The following is a 22,260-nucleotide window of genomic DNA, read 5'->3' as shown; positions in this document are numbered from 1 at the left end:
TGTGAACCATTTCGCGAAATTTTTAGCTTTTTGGTTAAAATTTGACAGTTCGATAGTTATTTCTCCTTGAGTGGTTAAAATCAGTTCAGAATGTGAACCATTTCATATTTGAAGATAGGACTAACAAAAGGGCGAATGTCGCAAGCGTAAACAAACCGAGTGAGAGTTGATTTTCCTATGCTGGCCCAGCAAAAATTAACTCTCACTCGTTTTGTTTACATTTGCGACATTCGCCCTTTTGTTAATTCTATCTAGATTTGAGGTATTGATAGTTTTTTTGCTCAATGAGAGCATATAAGGTGAGGATGAAAATATTGTTTTTTCTGTCCGAGTTAAAATCGGAGGAATTTTTTATGTTCATTTGCTTTTATTTGATAGATAAAATTCATCTCATTTCAACCCGGGTTGTTTGAACAAATTTATAATGCGATAAGCATCCATACCAATGTAAAAAAAAAAATCTAACGAAAAATCAGTGAAACTTGTCGAAGCTCTCTTCCTCACCTGTACATATCTCATTGGCTCTCAGAACTTGGTTAAAACCACGGGAATGACACTTCCAATACCAACCTGTACAAAAAAAACGTAGCCAACATAGAGCGGGCCCAAGCTGACAGCTTCATAGATGGGCTCAAGCTGACAACCGAGTCGGATGTGTAAATTGTTAAATTTTGTTAGTTTTAGTTTGATTTTAGCCATGGTTTTAGCATCACATAACCAATGACAGGCAGACAATTGATGCGAAATACATGAAATTGTGAAAATGGTTAGTTAAATTCGTTTTGTGAAATCGCTTTGCGTTTGCCGCCTTTTTCATGTGAGCAACGAAAATGTGACGTCATATCAGCCGCCTGGTTAAAACTAACCATGCTCCCGAACAGGGTTATTCTCGGAAAACTATCGAACAGTCAAATTTTTACCAAAAAGTTAAAAATTTCGCGAAATGGTTCACAGCCTAAAGGGTACCGCTAGAGTGCAAGCGACATGCGACGCGACGCGACATTTCTTGCTGTAGTTATACGCGCAGCCCTTTTTCGCCCGAAGCAGGACTGTGCATTTAGAAACATGAGAGCGAAGTCGTGTCGCGTTTACTCTGTACGGGGCCTAAAGAGAAATGTCAGCACACAGCAATTTCTATTAAATCTAGATAGAATTAACAAAAGGGCGAATGTCGCAAATGTAAACAAAACGGGTGAGAGTTATTTTTTGCTGGACCAGCATAGGAAATTCAACTCTCACTCGGTTTGTTTACGCTTGCGACATTCGACCTTTTGTTAATTCTATCTTCAAATGTCCTTGTTTGTACAAAGTGCATGTAAGTGGAAAATACGTAAAGTTGGGTATTATTATTTTTCTGTGTATGAGCAGTGGAAAAAACTTATATAGATGACAACCCAACAACCCCTCGTCCAAAGCTTTTCCAAACTGCACGAATATCCATGACTCGACAATAACGCTTTTGACAGGTAAACCATTTTGGTAATCATAATCATTGCAAAGCAGAATTTGCAGAATTTTCGAACAATAACGTGCCGAGGCGACGATTCCAATTCCATTTTACCAATTTAATAGTCAAAAAAAGTAAAAATGGTGGTCCAGAGCTCAGAACCTGCTATACAGGATGTTGAAATGGAGAGTGCAGAAGACATCGAAGCAACGAAAAAAGACGCGGAACTGATGAACATTCAAGAGATTCGCGAACACACTCGGCAAATTGACAAAGCCGTGACCAATAAGGAACCGAGATTTATACTTCGAGTGCTACGATCCTTGCCAAATACAAGAAGAAAATTAAGTTTGGTAGTAGTTCGATCGCTGGTGGTGCAGTTGTATCCGGCCGGAGCTGAAAGGGATGGCGTATTAACATACATAGAAGAATATCCGGATGGAACTCAGGAACCCGAACTTCCCAGGCCGCGCGCCGCCATCAAGAGTCCGATACCAGAAGTGGATGCTTACTTTCATTTGTTGTTGTTAGTAAGATTACTTGATAAAAAGGAACTTGAAAAAGCTTCAAAATGTTCACAGGATTTAATGTCGAAAATTGTTGGACAGAATAGAAGAACATTGGATTTGGTAGCGGCAAAAAGCTACTTCTACCATTCTAGAGTTGCTGAATTGAACGGAGAATTAGAGAGTATTCGTGGCTTTCTTCATTCTAGATTGCGAACTGCCACCCTGCGTAACGATTTTGAAGGGCAAGCAGTTTTAATCAATTGCTTGCTCAGAAACTATTTACATTATTCATTATATGACCAAGCGGACAAGCTAGTAAACAAATCTGTATTTCCGGAAACCGCTAGTAATAACGAATGGGCTCGTTTCTTGTATTATCTGGGACGTATCAAGGGTGCTAAACTTGATTACAGTGCAGCTCATAAACATCTTGTTCAAGCATTACGCAAAGCTCCCCAACATGCAGCAGTTGGCTTTCGCCAGACTGTTCAGAAGCTAGTTATCGTGGTGGAGCTTTTGTTAGGTGATATACCGGAGCGACAAATTTTCAGACAGGCTGCTCTGCGCCGTTCTCTTGGGCCCTACTTTCAACTCACGCAAGCAGTGCGCCTTGGAAATCTGCAGCGTTTCGGAGAGGTCCTTGAAAATTTCGGCGATCAATTTCGTCAGGATCACACATTTACTCTAATTATTCGTCTGCGCCACAACGTTATTAAAACTGCTATTCGTTCTATTGGCCTGTCCTACAGTCGTATAAGTCCTCAAGATATTGCGCTAAAGCTAGGTTTGGATTCCCCGGAGGACGCCGAGTTTATTGTTGCAAAGGCCATTCGTGACGGTGTTATCGAAGCAACTCTTGATCCGGAAAAGGGCTACATGCGTAGCAAGGAGAGTACTGATATTTATTCGACACGTGAGCCTCAATTGGCATTTCATCAAAGAATCAGTTTTTGTCTTGATTTGCATAATCAAAGCGTTAAGGCTATGCGTTATCCGCCGAAGTCCTACGGCAAGGAGCTTGAAAGTGCAGAAGAGCGACGCGAACGAGAACAACAAGACCTCGAACTTGCTAAGGAAATGGCCGAAGAAGACGATGATGGTTTCTAAATGGTTTGTCTCTACTCACCTGGGCGTATAATGAAATGATAATACCTATATAAGAATTAATTACCATGTTCAACAATGTAACTTGCAGGATACACATTTTTGGTTTGCAATAAAGCTCATTTTGTCTACATTATGTTGGAATTAGCAACATTATCAATGTATGTAAATTGCCCCTTTAAAGGAAAAGTATTCAAATTATTTTCAAATATGAACGGTACTACAATATATGATACATAAATAGAAAATTAGACTATCTGATATAAAAATATAAATTGTGGCCATATAATCTATGCGGGTAATAAAAGCCAAGCTGACTATTTCCTTTTTATTAATGTTAGCGTTGTAATTATAATCCAATCAAATACGTCTTAGGCATAGGAAAGTGCATAACTGTTAAAGTAGGGTAATTAATCTGTTCGCGATGACGATGTTTCTGGGAGGGAGTAGATTGATTGTATACAAAAGAATAGAATCACCCAAGTAACAAGGGTAACAGAATAATTGCGAGAATTGCTGTAATCTATCAGCCCATCGCACAGTGGCCCAATCAGCGAAATATGTGATCGCGTGAGATTACGCCGAAACGTGAGTATTAAAAACTCCTTCTTTTGACAGGAACCGTTATGTGATTAATCCCCTTAAAAGAAAGTTTGGAAATTTATTTTCTCACGTATTCGAGATACAGGTTTAATGTGTTCAGTAAAGATGTAGTAAATATCAATGCAACCAACTTTGTCAAAAATATCATAGCTTTTAGATTTACAAAAATCTCAGAGGTTTGCTTTACTCATTAAATCATAACAATTACTAAGGCTGTGAACCATTTTGCGAGATTTTTAACTTTTTGGTTAAAATTTGGCAGTTCGAAGGTTTTTTGAAAATAATGTTTTGCACGGGCGAGCATAACCTCGCTTTTTTGACGTCTGTCAGTGGTTTGTTTACATGGACTTGGACTGTGGGATGTATATTGCTTATAAGGCCTTAACGGCAAGTCAGAAAAGCACAAAAACTGCCATTCATTCTGAGTAATGTGGTGGGTGACTCTGTTGAACAATTGACCTTGCCAGCGTTGCTGATATTGTTCAGGGTTTTGCGTTAGAAAAAAAGAAAGGGAAGTATTTTTGCTTTTGTCAACACTCACGCGCTGACAGTTCGGCAGGAGATTTCCTGTAAGTGCGAGCAGCCTACGAAATCTCTTTCAATGCTGGCAAGGCCAATACGCTTTTAAAAGGTTTAAGTTTAATTTATGCATATCGTGTTTGCCTAACAAATAGTAAATAAACCACGAGTGAATGTCAAATGGATGTATTTGCGTTCATTCGTGACGTCACCTGTTTTGACAGTTCGATGGTTCGCTTCTGAGAGCCAATGAGATATGCCAGAGGTGAGGAAAGAGCTTCGATGTGTTTCATTGATTTTTCCTTGAATTTTTTTTTCAACAATGTTTGACATATAATAATTTTTTTTATTCAACCCGAAATGAAATGAGATTAATTTTATCTATCAAATAAGAGCAAATGAACACCAAAAATTCATTCAATTCCAACCTGGACTGAATAAATAAATTCGCTGTTATAGAAACATATCTCCATCCTCACCTTATATATGCTCTCATTGTGTAAAATAACTATCAATCTGTCAAATATGAAATGGTACGCATAGAGTGACTATATATAGAGTAGCGACAATGTCAAAATTGGAATGATAATTATCTGTTAGTGTCATTCCAATCGAGCAGACTACCAATCCAACGCGTATGTAGGAAAGAGGAAGAAAATAAGCATTGCTAGAGCATTGCATACTTTTGGGATGACATGTCGCCACTCTGTATATAGTCACTCTAGGTTCGCATTCTGAACTGATTTTAACCACTCGAGGAGAAATAACCATCGAACTGTCAATTTTTAACTAAAAAGTTAAAAGTTTCGCGAAATGGTTCACAGCCTAATAAGCATCAGTAATTTTACAAATTGTTATGATTTACAATTCCAAAACTGTACGAAAAATTACCGAAGAGATTAAGCACAGACAAACAGACATAACTCTTGGAAGAAAAATCAACAAAAAATATCGTACCTCACATTTTGCTTGAACCATCTATGATCGACATTCCCAAATACAGCAAAGTTTCGTTAATTGGTGGTTCGTTAATTGGGCGGTTCGTTAATTGGGTGTTCGCTAATTGGGCTATGTGACAACTTGAATGTCAAAATTGTATGGAATTTTCGAGTTTAGAAATTTCTAACAACTGTCAGTCGGCCCAATTAGCGAATCAGCTAGAGTGCAGTCGTGGCCCAATTAACGAATTCAGGCTGTATCAATCAGCAACAGGATACTCTGAGTATCCCTTGAACTAGCAAGTATTTTTATGGGGTATTCCCCCTCTTTCGTTAAAAATCGCCAGTTTGACCAAAACGAAGATATTCCCAACTATGCCCAAATTTAAAATGACGATTTAATTGGTGCGAAGAATGGAAAACGAGTGTTATGTCTGTTCGTCTGTGGATTAAGTGCGTATAGGGGAAGGACGGTAAAGACGGACACTGCAGGAAAGACGGAATCAAATCTTTGAAGCAAATCTTTGATGGAAAATGTTTTTATAGACTGAATGAACACTTTTAAATTAAACTGCAGATTTCTAGCAGCGCAGCTGTCAAATTTATAAGCAAAACAAAAAAAAAATACCAGATACGCTAACCGATGTAATTTTATGTGTGAAGAAAATAGCTAGTAAATCATTAAAAACAATATTTTTATGCTATATCGACGATATTGCGTTTTGATCCTTCACTGTATATCTATTGGAAACCTGGTGAAGTTTTGAACGTTCAGTGAAAAGTTATTGAAGTTTGAAAAAATGGTGTCCAAGTCGAAAAAGTAAAGAAACTGACTAAAGAAATGACAAAGTAACTCATTTTCGGTTCGTCGAAACCAATTAAGTGCGCATGAATCTCGATGAAAACTATATATGCTGTTTGCCTGTAGGCAACAGATATAGGTAAGCCAAACTTATGCGAGACGACTTCACACCTACGGGGTGAAGTGGCTGTCAAATTCATACATTTTGGATGTCCCACGCATAGGTATCAAGTACAGCCTGAATTCGTTAATTGGGCCACGATTGCACTCCAGCTGATTCGCTAATTGGGCCGACTGACAGTTGTTAGAAATTTCTAAACTCGAAAATTCCATACAATTTTGACATTCAAGTTGTCATATAGCCCAATTAGCGAACACCCAATTAACGAACCGCCCAATTCAAGAGCAACATTTCAATAGGGCCCAAGTGCAAAATATAAAAAACTGGTTTTTTGGTTATATTTAAAGCTTTTATAAGTATCTATAATAATACCAAACATCATAGCGATTTGAAAACTTTATGACTCTTAAAAAGCAAATTTGAAAAAGCCTTATGTGAAAACTGGCAACAAAGTTTTCATTTTGTGCTTCGGCCCTTCTGTATGAAAAAGCCTATACGCAGTTTGTGTTTTGTTTTGCATTCGGCCCTATTTTTGTTGTGGGATTTCTGCTGCTTGCTGCTGCTGCGAAGATGATCCCCGCTGTACAATTGCGCGAGAGACTCGACGGACGACCGAAAAAAACAATACGATGCTACCTGCATAAATAACACGGTCATTCACAGACACGACATGTTTAGTATTTAAGCCTGCGCGGCAACAAAAATTTAAATTACTTTTCGGCTTGGCTTCGGCTTTTCGGCTTACACGAAAAAAGCTATTTCGCTGTATATATATATCACCTGTGGAGGAACCGGACAGAGTTCGTTAGTTGCGCGCCCGAGACATTTACTATCGCTGAACTGCCAAGGCGTGATGCACTTGCACGCTGTGGTGAGTTAGAAATGCTAAATGAATGAACTGCTGCTGCTTCACACTACCAATAGCGACTGCCGCACTGCCGCACCTCACGGGTAACACGTTCCGCTTCACAAACCTGTTCAACGGTGGCAGATTTTCCGAAATTAAACCCCAACTTTTCTAGTAGAAATAATAAAGCTGATCCAGTAAGCTGTCCCAGTTACGAATTTTTAACCTTTTCTAGCCATTGCGCTTCAAAACAACGTGATAAAAAAAAGGCCAAACGCGAAAAGCTGTCTAAAAAACGGCCCAATACCAAAATCATATCACCACTGACAGTAAATAAAAGCCTCATGTCAAAGGCCCCATCAACAATTGATAATCAAATCAGCCTTATGAAAAAGTCGTATTACCGAATGATCTCCGAAAACGGCCAAACGCATATTTTTGCTAATTACAAAGTAAATCAATGTTTTTTCTGCTGGTTGTTGCATTACACATTAAACTATTATGTTTTTGCGTCATAATGTGACATTCAATTCTAAGCAACACTGTTTATATCAAATAAGGAGTTAAAAAATGATGCTCAAGTTTCAACATCGATTTTCTCGAAACTGGCAGTTTTGACTTCGGCCTATTTGAAATGTTGCTCTTGAATTAACGAACCACCAATTAACGAAACTTTGCTGTATCAAAATGTTAGTTTTGACAGGAACCAAAAAATTTGCTGGGAATTCCCCTTTACCAAGCACCATTTGATCAGTTGCTCTCTTCACTCCTACATGAGAAAGAGCTAGCAACACACCATGCCCTTGCTTCACACCAAGCTTTAAAAAAATGAAGCAACGTACCTGCATTTGATCTACTTTGCATTTTCAGTTGTCAAACGAAGCGTTACCGACTGTCACATGAAGTGCTGTCGCGCGCGCTTTACCGCTTGGTTCAAAAAAATTCTGCATCATAGTTTTTAGTCAAGCGAGTGTACAAACCAACCATTTCGATTTATGGTTCTTGATCGGTACCAAAAAGGTATCAAAGTCAGAAGAAGAAAACGAAGAGAAGCGTAAGAGCCAGAGCAGCAGCAGCAAAAGGAAGGAAAATTATATTGCCCTGGACGATTAATCGTGCGATTTGTAATCGCATTTGTTGTGTAGTAAAATATCTTCAATCAGAAGTAGAGAAAAGTTGGTTTATTATTCCACATAGTAATTTTCTTTGCCTTCGATCAGATCTGTCGTAGTTCCAGTGCGTGTATGCAGCCGAAAGTGTTTTCCCGTTTTTTTCTACCATCTTCCTCTTTCTCTTCGGATAGTGTATGATGGTGGCGCAGGAAGTGTAAATCTTGGCTAGCAGCAGTAGTAAAATAAAGTGCCGCGATTTGCATGCATTTTTCACTTTGCGAATGTTATTTCCAAAGGCTATTTTAAGAAAACGGAGATTTTACGAAGTGCGTTCTTGACAGAATAATAAGGAACTCCTTTAACGGGAGTTTGTGAAAAATTTTCATTTTTTACTGTCAAGTATAGTGTTCAGCCGTAGGTGCAACAGCAACGGCATTGGATGTGAAGGAGGAAGCAGCAGAAAATTTCTGACTGACAGTACAGAAAGAGTGTAAGAAAAAGAGTTCGCGGAGCACCCCTAAAAAAAAGAAGTCAACCTTGCTGGCAGAACAAAAAGAAAACGAACAGAAAACGCGATCATCTTGCAGTCGAAGTGAGATAAAGAAAAGTTTTTATAACTTTTATTTTACACTACTTTTGCACTTTCGAATTAATAAATTCAATTAAAAAAAGCTTATTTTTCATACACCGCTTTGTAATTTAATGTTTGACTCTGCAAATTAGCGAGTATAAGTCGGAAAACGAGAAAACTGCAAACTGCTTAATTTTTTCGCATTTGAATGACGGTGTATGCTACTTGGTGTGCTTAAGCATTCGAATGTGTTTGTGCGGATTACTAGTCCGTATGCGGCACCAAAAAGCCGAGAAAAAGGCAGCCAAGAGCCGTTGAAATCTTGAAATTTGATAACGCAAGGATCCTGTTGACCCAAACAGTGCTTGAAGTAATTTTGGTTTAAAATACCAAGAACGACAACAGCTGTAGTAACAAGAAATACAGAACAAAGCCCCTTTGGCCCGGTTGTCATCAAATGTACTGCTGGAAATGATTAATACAAAGGACGAAGTCGTAAACTGGTTCAAAGAGTTACAGAGCTATAACCGGATAGATACGATGTGCACCTTACTCAACATGTGCCTTCCATTCGAATTACGCTTCCTGGGGACTTGCCTGGAAGAACTTGGTAGACGTGATGCTCCGGAATTGCGTGGAATCGAACTTCGAGTGAATAATCCGATGGAGTTCATTTCGGATATCGCATCCTGCCAAAGCGGAGAACCCACGGATCGGAAAAATCGACGAAAAATGGCCCTCTTTCTGGCACTCATAAGAGCGTGTAATCATACCTGCGTTAATGAATTATTCAAAACGCTTGAAGGCTGGGGCACCAGAGACTTTGCGAGGCTCTTCGACGAAGAAGTTTTGCAGGAACTGTTGCTGGTATACACAATGGCCACAAACCATCCTGTTTTCTCGTTTGAACAACGCATGAAATGTGCAGATATTTTCAATAACCTTAAGACTTGTGAATTGAAACCGACGGGCCAGCAAGAGACGGAAAATTTAGCGACTTCGACTCCCCCACCTAGTGCGGGAACGCCGCTAGGAATACCGCCCCCTTCTCAACAGCAGCAGCAACAACAACCACAACATCCTGCTCCACATCAACAACCGCAGCAACAGATTCAAATGCAAATTCCAATGCCACCCCAGCAAGGTCCGATTCCGATCCCGGGTTTTCCGCAGCCGGCGTTGGCACAGGTATGTGTGAAGTTAATTTTATATTTTGATTAGATGAAAACCAACATAGCATAGCATAGCATAGACAACCGTACATACTGATATGGTGTACCCGTAAGTACACCGTACACCTGGCCATGTCCTTACGATTGTAGAAATGGGTACGTTTGCTGAACACCTAATTTATGAGGAAGCGTAAAACTTACGCAATCTTCCTAGGTGTTCATGCACCCAGTAATATACGAGTTGAATATATATATATAATATGAATAAATAAGCGTAAAAATAAAATAAATGAAGCATATATGGACAAAAATAGAACAATCTCACTAGCAATCCGTCGAATAAAATATAATTACGTCATTTAAGAGTCCATCAGTGCATCTAATATCCAATTATCAATTTAATTTTTCACTCTGATATCCATGTGCATTAGTTAACTTGCCTCGGCTAAAGTTTTCACTGTACAGTAGGAGGTGCTTGATGAGCTAAAACAAAACAAATTATTAGAATCATACATTTGGCTTACCTGGCCGTGTGGCTCAGCCGTCTGCCCAAAATCGCAGTTGGCCCCGTGGTATGGCCCCGTGGAGGCGCTAGGTAGAGGCTTGAGATGGCAAGAGTATATTGGTCGCTTTCTTGTTTGCCTTTCCCATTTCATACCCGATTAGATGAAAAGCAACATCTGACATAAAATAGAGCGATATTTTTGCAGTTATACGCATTCAATTCGGGGGACGATTTTTTATGTGTCACAGCAGTTGTTTTCTTTATTATTGAAGATCTACTTTGTTCAATTATGATTTATTTTTCAAGTCAAGCTCAAAGTGTCTTGTTTGCTGATTTTATTTTGACGAAAGATGGTCTTTTCGACAGACCTTGGTTATTATAGAGCACAATTGACACTTTCCAGCGTGTCCCGTTACGACGAGGACCCGACTTTCATTGACATTTTGCTCCCGCCAGCAAAAAATATGTTTGTGACTAAGTTATTAAACAAGTTTTAAATTATGTCTGTTAAATGTACTTTCTAACGTAGTATTTACTTTTTGATTCAGATTGTTATTTAGGTAGGTACAACAAGTATAATTTCGTAACGGTACACCATCACAGAAATTCCGCTTTTTCCACCATGTTTTAATATGTGTACACTTCAATGTGCTAATTATTAAACGTTCTGTATGTTGATTGTGTTGAGAACTACGTTGTTTTTGTAGTTCAATAATCACTGGTTCATATCCAGTAAAATATGGGTTGAAATAAGCAGTTTTAAATACCGATTTCTTGGTGTACAAGCGCGTGGAATGTGTCAATTGTGGTTCTGATCTTGGTTTCAATATATCCTATGGCTGCCAACTTTTGGTTACATCTAAAATTTGGTCTTCAAGCATCTTCGTTAAGAGAGCGTGCATATTTCGAAACCGGGCATCTCTTAAAGGTATTTTGTTGAATTAATTAAAAAATTAAAGAATCGAGGTAATAAAAAGCGACTACGTAACAATTTAGATAATTCATTTTTACATACTGGAAAAAAATTTCAGCCAAATCGGACCACTAGATTCTGAGTTACACGTACCGTCAGCTGAAAAAATATGGTTTCGCAAAAAAAACGTGTTAAAGTTTCATACAGCGATACACTTCTATTGAGGTGACCCTACAGTTTTTGCTGTAACTTTTCAACAAAATCAGATATCAAAAATCCTTTTGGAATGAAATGTCTAAAGGTATAACCTTGACTGAAGTTTTTGGAGCGTCTTGGTAGAATACAAAACCTGGAAAATAAATGAAACGAAAACTTTTCCAATTTAATTCTACTATGTATATTTTATACATGACAGATACGTATTTCGCCTAGAACTTCGAACAGTTCGAAAACAGACACTGAGGAAGCCTGCAAGTCGTAGGCGAAATACGTATCTGTCAAGAATAAAATATACATAGTAGAATTAAATTGGAGAAGTTTTCTTTTTATTTTCCAGGTATAACCTTGTTGAAAATGCAAAAAAATAAAATTCGATTTTTCCGACTTTTCCGAGTAGGGTCCCCCCTGAAGATAAAATATGGCGTTAGCAATATCGTTCTTTGCTGTGTATATGTGAGTCATCTACTATGCCCTGTCTTAAGTTCTGTAGTCTTCGATAAAAAGCAAAGCTTTGGGCTTTACGTTTTTCTAAGATTTGACCCTTCTTTATCGACAGACCGCTGGCTTTTAGGGTCAGGACAATTATGGGGCTAGTGCTACGATTCTGCTGACTTTATCTAGGCAAGCATACGACGACTGGCTTGTGTGACCAGCATCGTACCTCCAAGCTAACTGGGCGAAGGCAAAAATCAAAAAAGTTAAAAAATGGGCAAATTTTCGGGGTACAAACCTATTTTATTTCTTAACGTTTGCTGTCTTTCTTCAATCAGAAATTCAACGAGTTGATTCGCAAGGAAGAAAATCGTATTTCGATTGATTAATAGAAAAAATCAATAATAGGTAAGAAAGTGTAAATTCTTGTCACATTTTCCTTATCATTTCCCAACTTGAAGGAAGATTTTCAATCATGATCGCAGCAAACGTTCACATGTAGTAGAATTTTATTACAGGAAGGTAACATTTTGGCAAGAATGGAACATTTAGTACTTCACAACCTAAAAACGTCTTATCTCGTCGTTAGGTGTTCCTTCTCGATCTATTCGGCAATTCGGTGATAGATAGCGTGGCTGAGAGACACTCTTACAAGGTACATTCTACTACATCATGTGGTGCATAGAAGAATGAAGGTCGACCAGTCTGCCTTACTAAGGCTGTGTCCACATCTAAGTCTGAGTCCAAACTAAATCAAAGTTCAAGTTGAAATCCAATTTCAAGTCCATGCTCGAACCCAAGGCCGTCCAGAACCATCGGCCCCCAACCAGAACACAATGTTTCTAATTCTTTTCTATACGGCTATCATAACAATGTCCATACCCATATGTGTAATACTATTCACACATGCGGTACGGGGTGATTGTACAACGTGTGATCTCGGACATGTATGTCGAGGTTTTCCAGTATTGACGGACAGTCTGCTTGCGAAGTCCGCAAACTATCGCTCTGTTTACATCACGACGAATGTGCGGTGGACTCAGGTCGATAAGTCTGCAGCATTGTTGACAGCTTAGTAGTTGTAAGGAGCCATTCTTCGGAAGTCTCCAAAGAGCAAAACGAACAAATCTACGCTGTTCTGGCTCGATTCGGCTCTGATTTGATAGTAGGGATTCTAAATTATACTTAAAGTTGGAGCGGACTAATGCGCAATAGGGATCTTTGAGACAATACACGTCGTGAAAGTCGTTAGCGATGTACGTAATGAATCCCAGATTCTTGTAGGACTTGTTGATAATAAAGATCGATGCTGGTTGAAATCAAATAAGCAGTTACTATATTTCATGCCGTAAAACCTGATAAACCATACATTTCATGAAGCGCATTTGGTTCGCCATGACCTTCTGTATGATAGATCAACCTCATGTTTTGTTGTCTTGACCTTTATAGTGAGATCAAGCTTTAATTATTAGAATGTACTGACGAAATCAAAGGTGTTTTAGTACCAAACCGAGTGGTACAAGAGGTGATGAGGAAAGGGCGGAAAATTAGCTAAAGGGGGGCCATTGAGGCAACGCTTACTAGGTTCGTAGATCGTTTCTCTTTGCCCAAGCTGGAGGATTTGCGCATTGAACCGAGCTCTAATGTGACCCAATTAAAATTGAAGTCGGTCCAAACTTCTCCCTCAGGCCCTGTCGTGGTTCGCGGATAATGCGTAAAAACGTGCAAGGTTTTCCAAGCATTTTCTGTATTTCTCACTATTCCACACTTGTGACTAATGATATGATATCATTTGATGTTTGGTTGTTGATTAATGTTGGTCATAAATTGGAGATTTTATCAGTCCATTCAGTCGACTCAGCGAAATGATTGTAAAATTGGTTTTCGACGATTTTTGGCAGTATAGGCATTAGAAAACAAAATCAAAAGAGTTATTCTTGAGCGTCTTAGTGAAATCTCAAATATATGTAAGCAAAATTTTTTTCCATTCAATTCCACTATTATGATTCTTGTATTTTACTTCGTAATAGTTTAGGTTTAGGTGCGCAACGACGTTTTCGCTATTTTTTTCTTGGAAATACAGTTTTGCTGTAAAGAAATGGTTGTAAATGAATTATTTAAAATATTGCTTATCACTACTGTGTTACCTGACTCACTGCGAATAGGGGAACTGGGGGTAAAATGAACACCCTTAGCAATTTCGCCATTTTCTCCCCCAGGAACCAACCAAATGCTGAACGCACTATATGAATTGAAAGCTGGATTCATATTCCACGTAGCAATATATAAAGATGGTTGAAAAAGAACGATTTGTCATGAAAAATTTCTTTTTTTCGAAACCGTCACATTCGAACCTGACTATTTTCGTGTGGGTAAAATGAACATGCAGTGAGGGGAAAATGAACATGTCATAGAAAACTACAGTTAACATGCAATTTGGATAAATTAAACATTATTTTACTTTATCATTGTTCTACATAAGCCGTAGATATTCAACAGAGCTGTTGGAATTAAAATGGGACTCCACAAAGTTAACATAATGTATCTTCGCCACGTTCATACAATGCTTGACTTTTAACTCACATGATTTTCCAGCACTCTGTCATTTTCTGTCATTTTTCGAGAGACTCGATCATTTTTATTGCTTGAATTGAAATTATTTCGTGGCTGCTGATAAATGGAAAATAAAATATCATTATACACACTGTTCATTTTGCCCCCATAGTGAGGTGTTCATTTTACCCCCAAAACACCAATTGTTTTCAAATGTTTATTATAAACAAACAGTTGATAAAAATATTTGGAATTTTCGACAGATCCGCAGGATAGTGATGAGCAAACAACACTAAATGATACCAATAGTCGAAATTTAATTTGTTTCGCCAAAATAGCTTATTTACTAATAGTGGAAATTACCATCAGCGTCAGATTTCTGCAAATATTTTTTACTTTTTCAATTTTTTTCACATTGGAAAGGTTATGATCATCACATATTGTCTCAAACAGCTTGGAATACTTCTAGGGGAAGATACCTATTGATCTTGAACAGATTTTAATCGGTTTACTGGGAATTTGGCTGCCTGTTCATTTTACCACCCCTGTTCATTTTATCCACAGTTCCCCTATGCGTTGTATTCGCGGGATCGTGTTGGCTCGAAAGGTTTCGAAAAATATCGCCCTTGTCTCGAAAATATCGTTAATTTTGATCGCTAAAATAACGTACTTAAACGTTATATTTCATGTGCCAGTAGTACGCAATAATTGTATTGTGAAAATGAATTGTTATTCATGAACTTTTTACAAATTAAATGCAATAACAAAAGCACAACTTCGTTTGTTATCGATATTAACTGCATATGCGTTATAAACGAATAAAACGTATGGTAACGTTTTATTTCAATAATACGCATATTCGCAGTGAGTCAGGTAAAACAGTAGCTGAAACTTTTTCCTATATTTCCGTCTGAGCTTGAATACTGCTACGCTAAAAGTCATATGAGCGGAACTGTTGAGAGCTGACCAAACAAACCATGTACCAAACTAATCGAACGAAACAAATACTATCGAATCGCGGTATTGTCTGGGAAATAAGCCGGGTGGGGTAGAACTTCCCATTTGAGTGTTTCCAAGCAGGTTTTAATAAAGCCCTATAATGTAAAGTATGGCAATCAAAAATTCTACAGTTTTAGCAACACTGCTACTCAATAACTGAACCAGCAGCCCGAAAATTTTAACAATACATTGAATACAAGCTTTGTTTTTATTTTAAAATTCAAGTTGGAGTGGAAGCCATTTGGTTCGATTGGCACGCACTCTGACAGTCCAACTGGTGCAGTGTATCACCTCATTGCCATATATTATATTATAGGGCTTAAGCTTTTTACGCGTTTGGTAACGTGAGGAACAGCGTTGTCATGTTGTAGAATCACTTTTTTGTGCCTCTGCTTGTATTGTGATTAATTTTTGTACATGCTTGGCTCAATTGTATCAGTTGAATTTGACGCCGTTCGCTAGTGCTGGTTTCAATAGTTCAAAATAAATAACACGGACCCTGGTGCACAGCATTACCTTTGCAAATACACGAACACATCTACCGCTTCTAGTTCGTGCCCCCTCTGAGCCTCTTCCTTTCATGTATTTGGTTTTCGACCAGGCCAGGCCAACTGTGCGGCAAATACCGCACAGAGAATTCCAAGGAATCAAGTGGAAGCAGAAATAACACCTAATTCCATTAAACTCTTTGAAATCAAAGGGAAGGAAAAAAGCGTGGACCTCCCGTACCGAATGCTTCCCGTATAAATAATGATTTATTTATCTTTGCTAATGAAGGTTAAGTTATACTCCGGACCCTCAGATATGAACTAATGCCATTTAGAAAAAGCTGCTGAAATTGGCTAAGGATATAGCGCCTTATATCAAAGGATACCTATATAGAGTCGTGTAGTTGAATGATTGCCCAAATCTACAATTGGATGGTTAGGAACTGAAAACCACACGACCCCGCATTTCCTAGTTTAGCTACTCAATTATAGAAATTGAAGTTTTTCCAGCTATGGCGCCGTGGAGGTGTTAGGTAGGGGCTTAGGATGGCTATAGCTATGTTCGGCGCTTTTGTCTAGTTGCCTTCCTTTTTATACCCGCTATCGTAAAGCTTCTGGTTATGATATCAAAGTCATCTGCGAAGTTTATGGGGTTGGTGAAGTAGTGGTTGGAGTTACTACTGGAGCCATCTATGGATAAACAGCGGGAACTTAGTCGCATCCCTAACTTTTATTTTGGATTTTTACGAATAACTATTGAAATTAGAATCAATTGCGGAAGTAATTGAAATGGTAACAAAAATAAACTATCTTAGAGACTAGTGAAAAAACTTAATGTGAATAATCTTTGCCTAGATTAAGGTAAAGGTTTGCTCCATTCTAAAGTTTGTGGCAGTTTCGCAATGTGCAATTTTCTTTATACTTGCTCTCGTGTCGCTGCTGAAACCGAATACCGCCGTATGCTAGGCGGTTTGAAACTGTGTTTTATGATGAAAACCGAGCAACTAAATTTTAGCTTCGTTTGCAAACGCATTGACAGCTAATCGGATTGATATGAAACACGAATTTGGTATTACTTCAACCAGCTTTGGTTAGTTTCGGTTATTCACTTTTCGAAAAACTTACTTAACTAAAAATTAAAGTTCTTGAGCAATCATGGAAGAAATAAGAGTTTTTATTTGAAACTCGTTTGCAACAGTTAGAGTGGACTGAAACGTATAACATTGAGCCTATGATCAAACAAATGGAACTGCAAGTAGGCTTAATATTCTCCGAATACATAACGATGAACATGTTCTGAACAAATATAATTTTCTCAATCCTACGGTTGTCGTCTCTTTTCTGTGTGAATATGCTTGGGTAGAGCAACGGGAACAATAAATTGAACTCTTCCACAGTAGCCGACGAATGAGTCATCCCGATGTGCTTTCGCGTATTGTGAATTTTTAATTCCAGTCACCGTCGCTTAGCTTGCGTTGGGATGTGGTTATGGTACAACAACACTAAACCGGTAAGGCGTGCAAAGTGTATGGGTAGTGTAAGAGCAAGATTTTATTAATGGTTGCATCCGTAAGCGTAAAGGCGACGACCGCAACCGAGGCGACACGATACTTGTAGTATGATGTTGATGGCAGCAGCAGCAGCGGTTGCAATTATCGTGGCTGCGCATTGTGCGAATTCCATTCGATTCCGTTCGGTTGCGCGTCTGACCTGTAGTGTCTAGGTCGAGGACGTTTCCACGTTACAGAATAACGTAAGGTTGACATATATTTAAACTAAACTTGCAGTATGCTTGTTTTAGCTGACTTTTAGTTTTATATAAATAGATTGTGAGCGTGAAAAGGCGTCGATCAAATGTGTGAAATAATCTTTGAAAAGGAATTCACAATGATTCTGCTATGAACTAGAACATTTGAAAACAAACTAGGAATATATAAATTACTTCCTCTTAAACTTCTTCGTGGATCTGGTTACATGTTGGATTTGTTGCAAATAAATTGTACGGTCTATTTGGTTATCCGCCTCGAGTAACAATTTGTAGACGCGAGGCAGTAAGAACACTAAGCGATCGCTTTATTAGCGCTGTTTTTCTCTTTTCATTCAGAAATTTAACGCTGATTGATAAAAATCTGTTTACACTGATGTTTGCACCTGTATAACTGTGTGAGTAACTGTCTGTGCTGCATAGGTTAGGTCTGTTCAATGAAGCTATCGCAGCTTGTGCGTTCGTTTAAACAAACTATCAGGTTTTGCAGTGCATAGTTGTAATTGTAGTTGTTGACATGTAATTTGGATTGATTTATGTGTAATATTTGATGTTGTTTTCATTTTAGATGATTCCCGGTGATGGTAGCATGCCGACACATATGACAGTTGAAGGCCTACAGCAGATGCAGATGCAGATACCTCAGGACTTTACTATGCCACCACCGTCGACTGTACCGCCGCACTGGACTTTACGTAATCCGCTGTTCCAGGTGGGACTAGATGTGAGTGTATATCATGCTACTTAATACTTTACCAGCTATTCTCGTAGTTTTCCTACGGTTGCGATCCAATACTTCGCTAACTTTACGTTCAGTGACACATTGCCTGTGTATGTCAAGCAACAAAAACAAAATGTTTTAGCTGTTGATTAACTTCCTGTGTTATATTACTCGCACTTTATTGTGTACAATTGATATAGGATCATTATTAGTTATTTGGAATTAATAAAAAAAATCGTTGCAATTCTTGTCTGTCGAACGGACTTTTGAACTATGCTATCCGGTACTATTCCTTTACAGACGTCTTTTCCACCGCCATCTTCTTCGCCCCATCTGAGCAATCCATCGTCGCCGATTCACAGTCGTACGGCAAGCCCGACAAGAATCCCAGCCAGCAGTGTGCAGCATCGTATCAGTCGGAATCAACAGCCAACACCAGTGGAGCAACAGCAAACTCAGCGTCAGCATCAGCACCAGCAGGATCACCGAGAACGGGAGGTTCAACAACAGTCCCAGCAGCAGCAGTTAAAAACAGTCGATGAGGTCAGTTTCTTTATAATACATTTATAGGCAGTAGTATCATAAGGCGAATTACTGGGACGTATTTATTTCTATTCCGCTTTTTAAAATTGACTTATCAATGTTTTCGATGAAAAAATAAGCGAACTGGCTAGGAAGGAATCCGATACAGATTTCGTTGAACTTCATCAACTTTAGTTTAGTGTTTACCTAGAATCGACTCCGAAGTGCCTTTTGAAACTACATGGGAATTTTTTTTATTGATTAAAGAGATTTTAAACATGGGAATGTTTTTCGTTCTTTGTTTGACTAAATTATTCTTATTCTTAATCTCTTTTAGTCGGTGCTGCTGGGCGTTGACCAAACCATGGCTTTGAACCAGTTGCAGCAGTTACGGAATGGCTATCGTCCCAGTCACAATACTCTGCCTCGTCAATCCAACAAACAGAGCTACGTCAACCAGATTCAGTATCATCACCAGCAGCAACAACAGGCCCATCAGCAGCAACAACAACAGCAGCAACAGCAGCAAACAGGCTTCCATGGCACTAACACCGGAATGGGGTTGTCCTATGCGCTGAATAACATAAGTCTGATTGATCTGACTCAGAAATCTAGTAGTGATTCAGGCAGCTCGGCTGGGGACATTTCCCCTCCTGAGACACCAGGCTTGAATGTGGCACCTTCGAACAACGTTAGCGGACTGATCCGAAGCAGATCATCGAACATGGGCAGGATCAATGGTCGCCCGGACAAGCCGCAGCAATTAGGTACTGGTACTGTGATATATACTCAGACAGCAGCGCAGCAGCAGGTTCAGTCTCAGCAGCAGCAGTTCGTCGGCGGTAGTAACGACATAATGGTAACATCCGCTACACAAAATTTAATTAGTAATAGTAATAATAATAACAATACTATGAATAATAGCAATGGAAATAACAATAGCGTAGTGTCGAGCGCTGTATTATTAGGAGCCCCGACGCCAACGGCCGGCGGTACAAACATTGTTTTGAGCTCGCAGCCTCAGTTTACTGCTCCCTATCCATATCATACGGCGCATTTGGCTGCGACACGACCTCTTATTTCAGCCCATACGGCGACAGGTCTACCGCCGGGAACCGCATTCCGACCGCCAGCTGCGTATCCAACGATGCAGCACAATGGAGAGATCCTCTATCCGTACACGGCCCAAGTTGGTGGAGGCGCAACTATAACTTTTCTGCCCCCAAACGCTGCAGCGCCGGTAGCTGCTAGTACACAGACCCTTCAAACGATTCGGTCAGTTCCATCCTCCCAGCCGCCACCACCAACCCAACAGCAAATTCAATCACCACATCCACAACCTCCGCTAATACAACAGAAAGTGCCCACAGCTTATACGCCACCAGCCGCCATTGGTGCGGTACCACCCCCGCATCCGCCAAGCGCTACTACTCCAACAGGAATGTATTGCGCAATGTCCTGTTTTAACTGCGGTTCCCAAAAACATACCGGACTAGATTGTCAGGAAGCCTCTATGGAGGATGTGACGAGAAACTCAGTCTACAAGCTAGACTACAATGCTGCAATTGCCGCAGCCGCCGCCGCTGCCGCTGCCGCCGGTGTCGGGGTGTCGGGGACATCCCAACCAAACAGCGTCGCATTGGTCACAGGCACAGCCGTAATTGCACCGTCATCGTCAACATCACCGCCCTCATCCGTTTCGGTTGCGTCCCTGCCGTCATCTGCGGTGTTGTCTTCTGGCGCTTCTTCAGCGGCGTCGTCGTCATCATCGTCTTCGTCATCCTCTTCTTCATCGTCTTCGTCCTCTTCTTCTTCTCTAGCGTCCTCCTCGGTTGCGTCCTCGACGGCGACACTGCCACTACCGCTACCACCACACCAACAGCCACAGCACGGACCTAATCTTATTAGCAGTAGCAGTAGTAATAATAGCTCGCTAGATGCCCCTACTTCTGTATCAACACAAACAATAAATAATCAAACCGATAGCAGTAGTAGTAGCACTATCAGTAAATGATTATCAATCTAAAATAATCTTCAGAAAAAGAAACAAAAAAAAAACAACACATATTCTATAAGATAAAAAACTAATTAAAGGTAACTAGTGAGTATACTCTCCAAAAAAAAGGATTAAAATCTAAAAAGTTATAGCAAACGAAAAACACACATACATTCATCTTAAAACTGATAACAGATTAAGAGACGAGGGAACACAACGGAATGATTTTACTATTATGATTATTATCCAAATCTGTGTAGAACAAAAAAAAATGGAAAAGATACTAGCAAATCGCCGAGAAAGTAGCTCTGGAGGCACGCTCCTACCACCAAACACACGACACAACAGAAAATTGTCCAGGCAACGATCACGTTTTTGCAAGCAGAAACAATTTGTTTTGTTCAATGCGTTGTCATTGAGTGCCATTTTCTTAGGTTTGTTTTGAGCAAACAAACAAACAAAAAACAATTTCTTATCGTGATAGTGAGCATCGAAACGAAATTAGCAGTTGGTGGCACAGGCGAAAGGCGCGAAATTTTCTCGAAGCAAAGCTTCCTATCAATTTACACAACCCAAACGGCAAAAAGGTAGGAGCATTAGGCAGAGATGAAAGTGGGCATCTTATTGATTAAGATCATTATGCGCCAGATAGCTACTTTGGAATCCGGTACGCGGCCTCGAGGTGTTTTGTTTGTGTTCGCCCTAATTTAGGACAAGCCGGATAACATGTACTCAAAATATTTATTTTGCCGCATATATTTTTTTCGTTTAGATTTTGCCAATATAGCTATCATTTCGAAAGCTTTTTTTGTTTCGTGCAGTTTTCGGTTTTTAAGATAATTACTTATTATCACTAGACGATAAGGACTACCCGCTCTGCGGGTAGGTAAAAAAGAATGTAGAAGATCAAGTTTAATAGTAATCGAACACACACTTTTTAAAGTTTATTTAAAACATAGTTATGATTTAATGTAATACAGTGTAAATGTACTTGTTGATACGGTTAAGCATACATTTTTTTGTTTTATTTCGTTCGATTCATTCCTTTTTCACTAGGCTACTGGCAGCAGGTGAAGTTAGTGGATACAGTTTCTCGTTGCACTGTTTTGGTGATCATTTTTTTACTTGCTTTAACGTGAAGTAAGTACAGAAACTAGTGTGGTTTTGTACGGTAGAAAGAATTCCGAATTTAGTGGGCTCATCCCATTTCGCGATATTAAAAAGACAACTCAATTTCATCGTTTAACTGATTTCCTGCCGATCCGTTTTCTGATAAATGTTTACTATCTAAAGATACACACCCGTATTCTTTATGAATGGTTTGGTTTTTCGAAGGAAAGTGGATGGTATTCTTTTTTTATTATTTAATGTGGTTTTAACCAGTTGGTCATTCACCAAAGGG

General features: G+C 39.2%; 2 protein-coding genes across 2 annotated transcripts; both read left to right on the top strand.

Annotated features, from left to right (window-relative positions):
* Nucleotides 1-1,482: 1,482 nt before the first annotated feature.
* Nucleotides 1,483-3,188, top strand: LOC128742413 (probable 26S proteasome non-ATPase regulatory subunit 3). Its single transcript, XM_053838768.1, has one exon. It carries the CDS (start codon nucleotides 1,588-1,590, stop codon nucleotides 3,061-3,063), a length of 1,476 nt encoding a protein of 491 aa, XP_053694743.1. The 5' UTR covers nucleotides 1,483-1,587; the 3' UTR covers nucleotides 3,064-3,188.
* A 4,783-nt stretch (nucleotides 3,189-7,971) lies between these two features.
* On the top strand, nucleotides 7,972-21,849 carry LOC128741243 (rho GTPase-activating protein gacF). Its single transcript, XM_053836904.1, has 4 exons — nucleotides 7,972-9,761; nucleotides 18,188-18,343; nucleotides 18,641-18,883; nucleotides 19,200-21,849. Exons 1-4 carry the CDS (start codon nucleotides 9,045-9,047, stop codon nucleotides 20,874-20,876), a joined length of 2,793 nt encoding a protein of 930 aa, XP_053692879.1. The 5' UTR covers nucleotides 7,972-9,044; the 3' UTR covers nucleotides 20,877-21,849.
* The last annotated feature ends 411 nt before the right edge of the window (nucleotides 21,850-22,260 follow it).

The sequence above is a fragment of the Sabethes cyaneus genome, chromosome 3 (assembly GCF_943734655.1).
Source record: "Sabethes cyaneus chromosome 3, idSabCyanKW18_F2, whole genome shotgun sequence".
In the NCBI taxonomy this organism is placed as follows: Eukaryota; Metazoa; Arthropoda; class Insecta; order Diptera; family Culicidae; genus Sabethes; species Sabethes cyaneus.
The sequence above is the reverse complement of the archived record's forward strand: the minus strand, read 5'-3'. Positions and strand labels throughout refer to the sequence as shown.

Excerpts from the sequence above, each read along its gene's own strand:
- LOC128742413 (XM_053838768.1), top strand. The coding sequence starts at position 1,588 with ATGGTGGTCCAGAGCTCAGAACCTGCTATACAGGATGTTGAAATGGAG.
- LOC128741243 (XM_053836904.1), top strand. The coding sequence starts at position 9,045 with ATGATTAATACAAAGGACGAAGTCGTAAACTGGTTCAAAGAGTTACAG. Across the intron at positions 18,344-18,640 it reads TGTTCCAGGTGGGACTAGAT|ACGTCTTTTCCACCGCCATC; the intron begins GTGAGTGTATAT and ends ATTCCTTTACAG. Across the intron at positions 18,884-19,199 it reads AGTTAAAAACAGTCGATGAG|TCGGTGCTGCTGGGCGTTGA; the intron begins GTCAGTTTCTTT and ends AATCTCTTTTAG.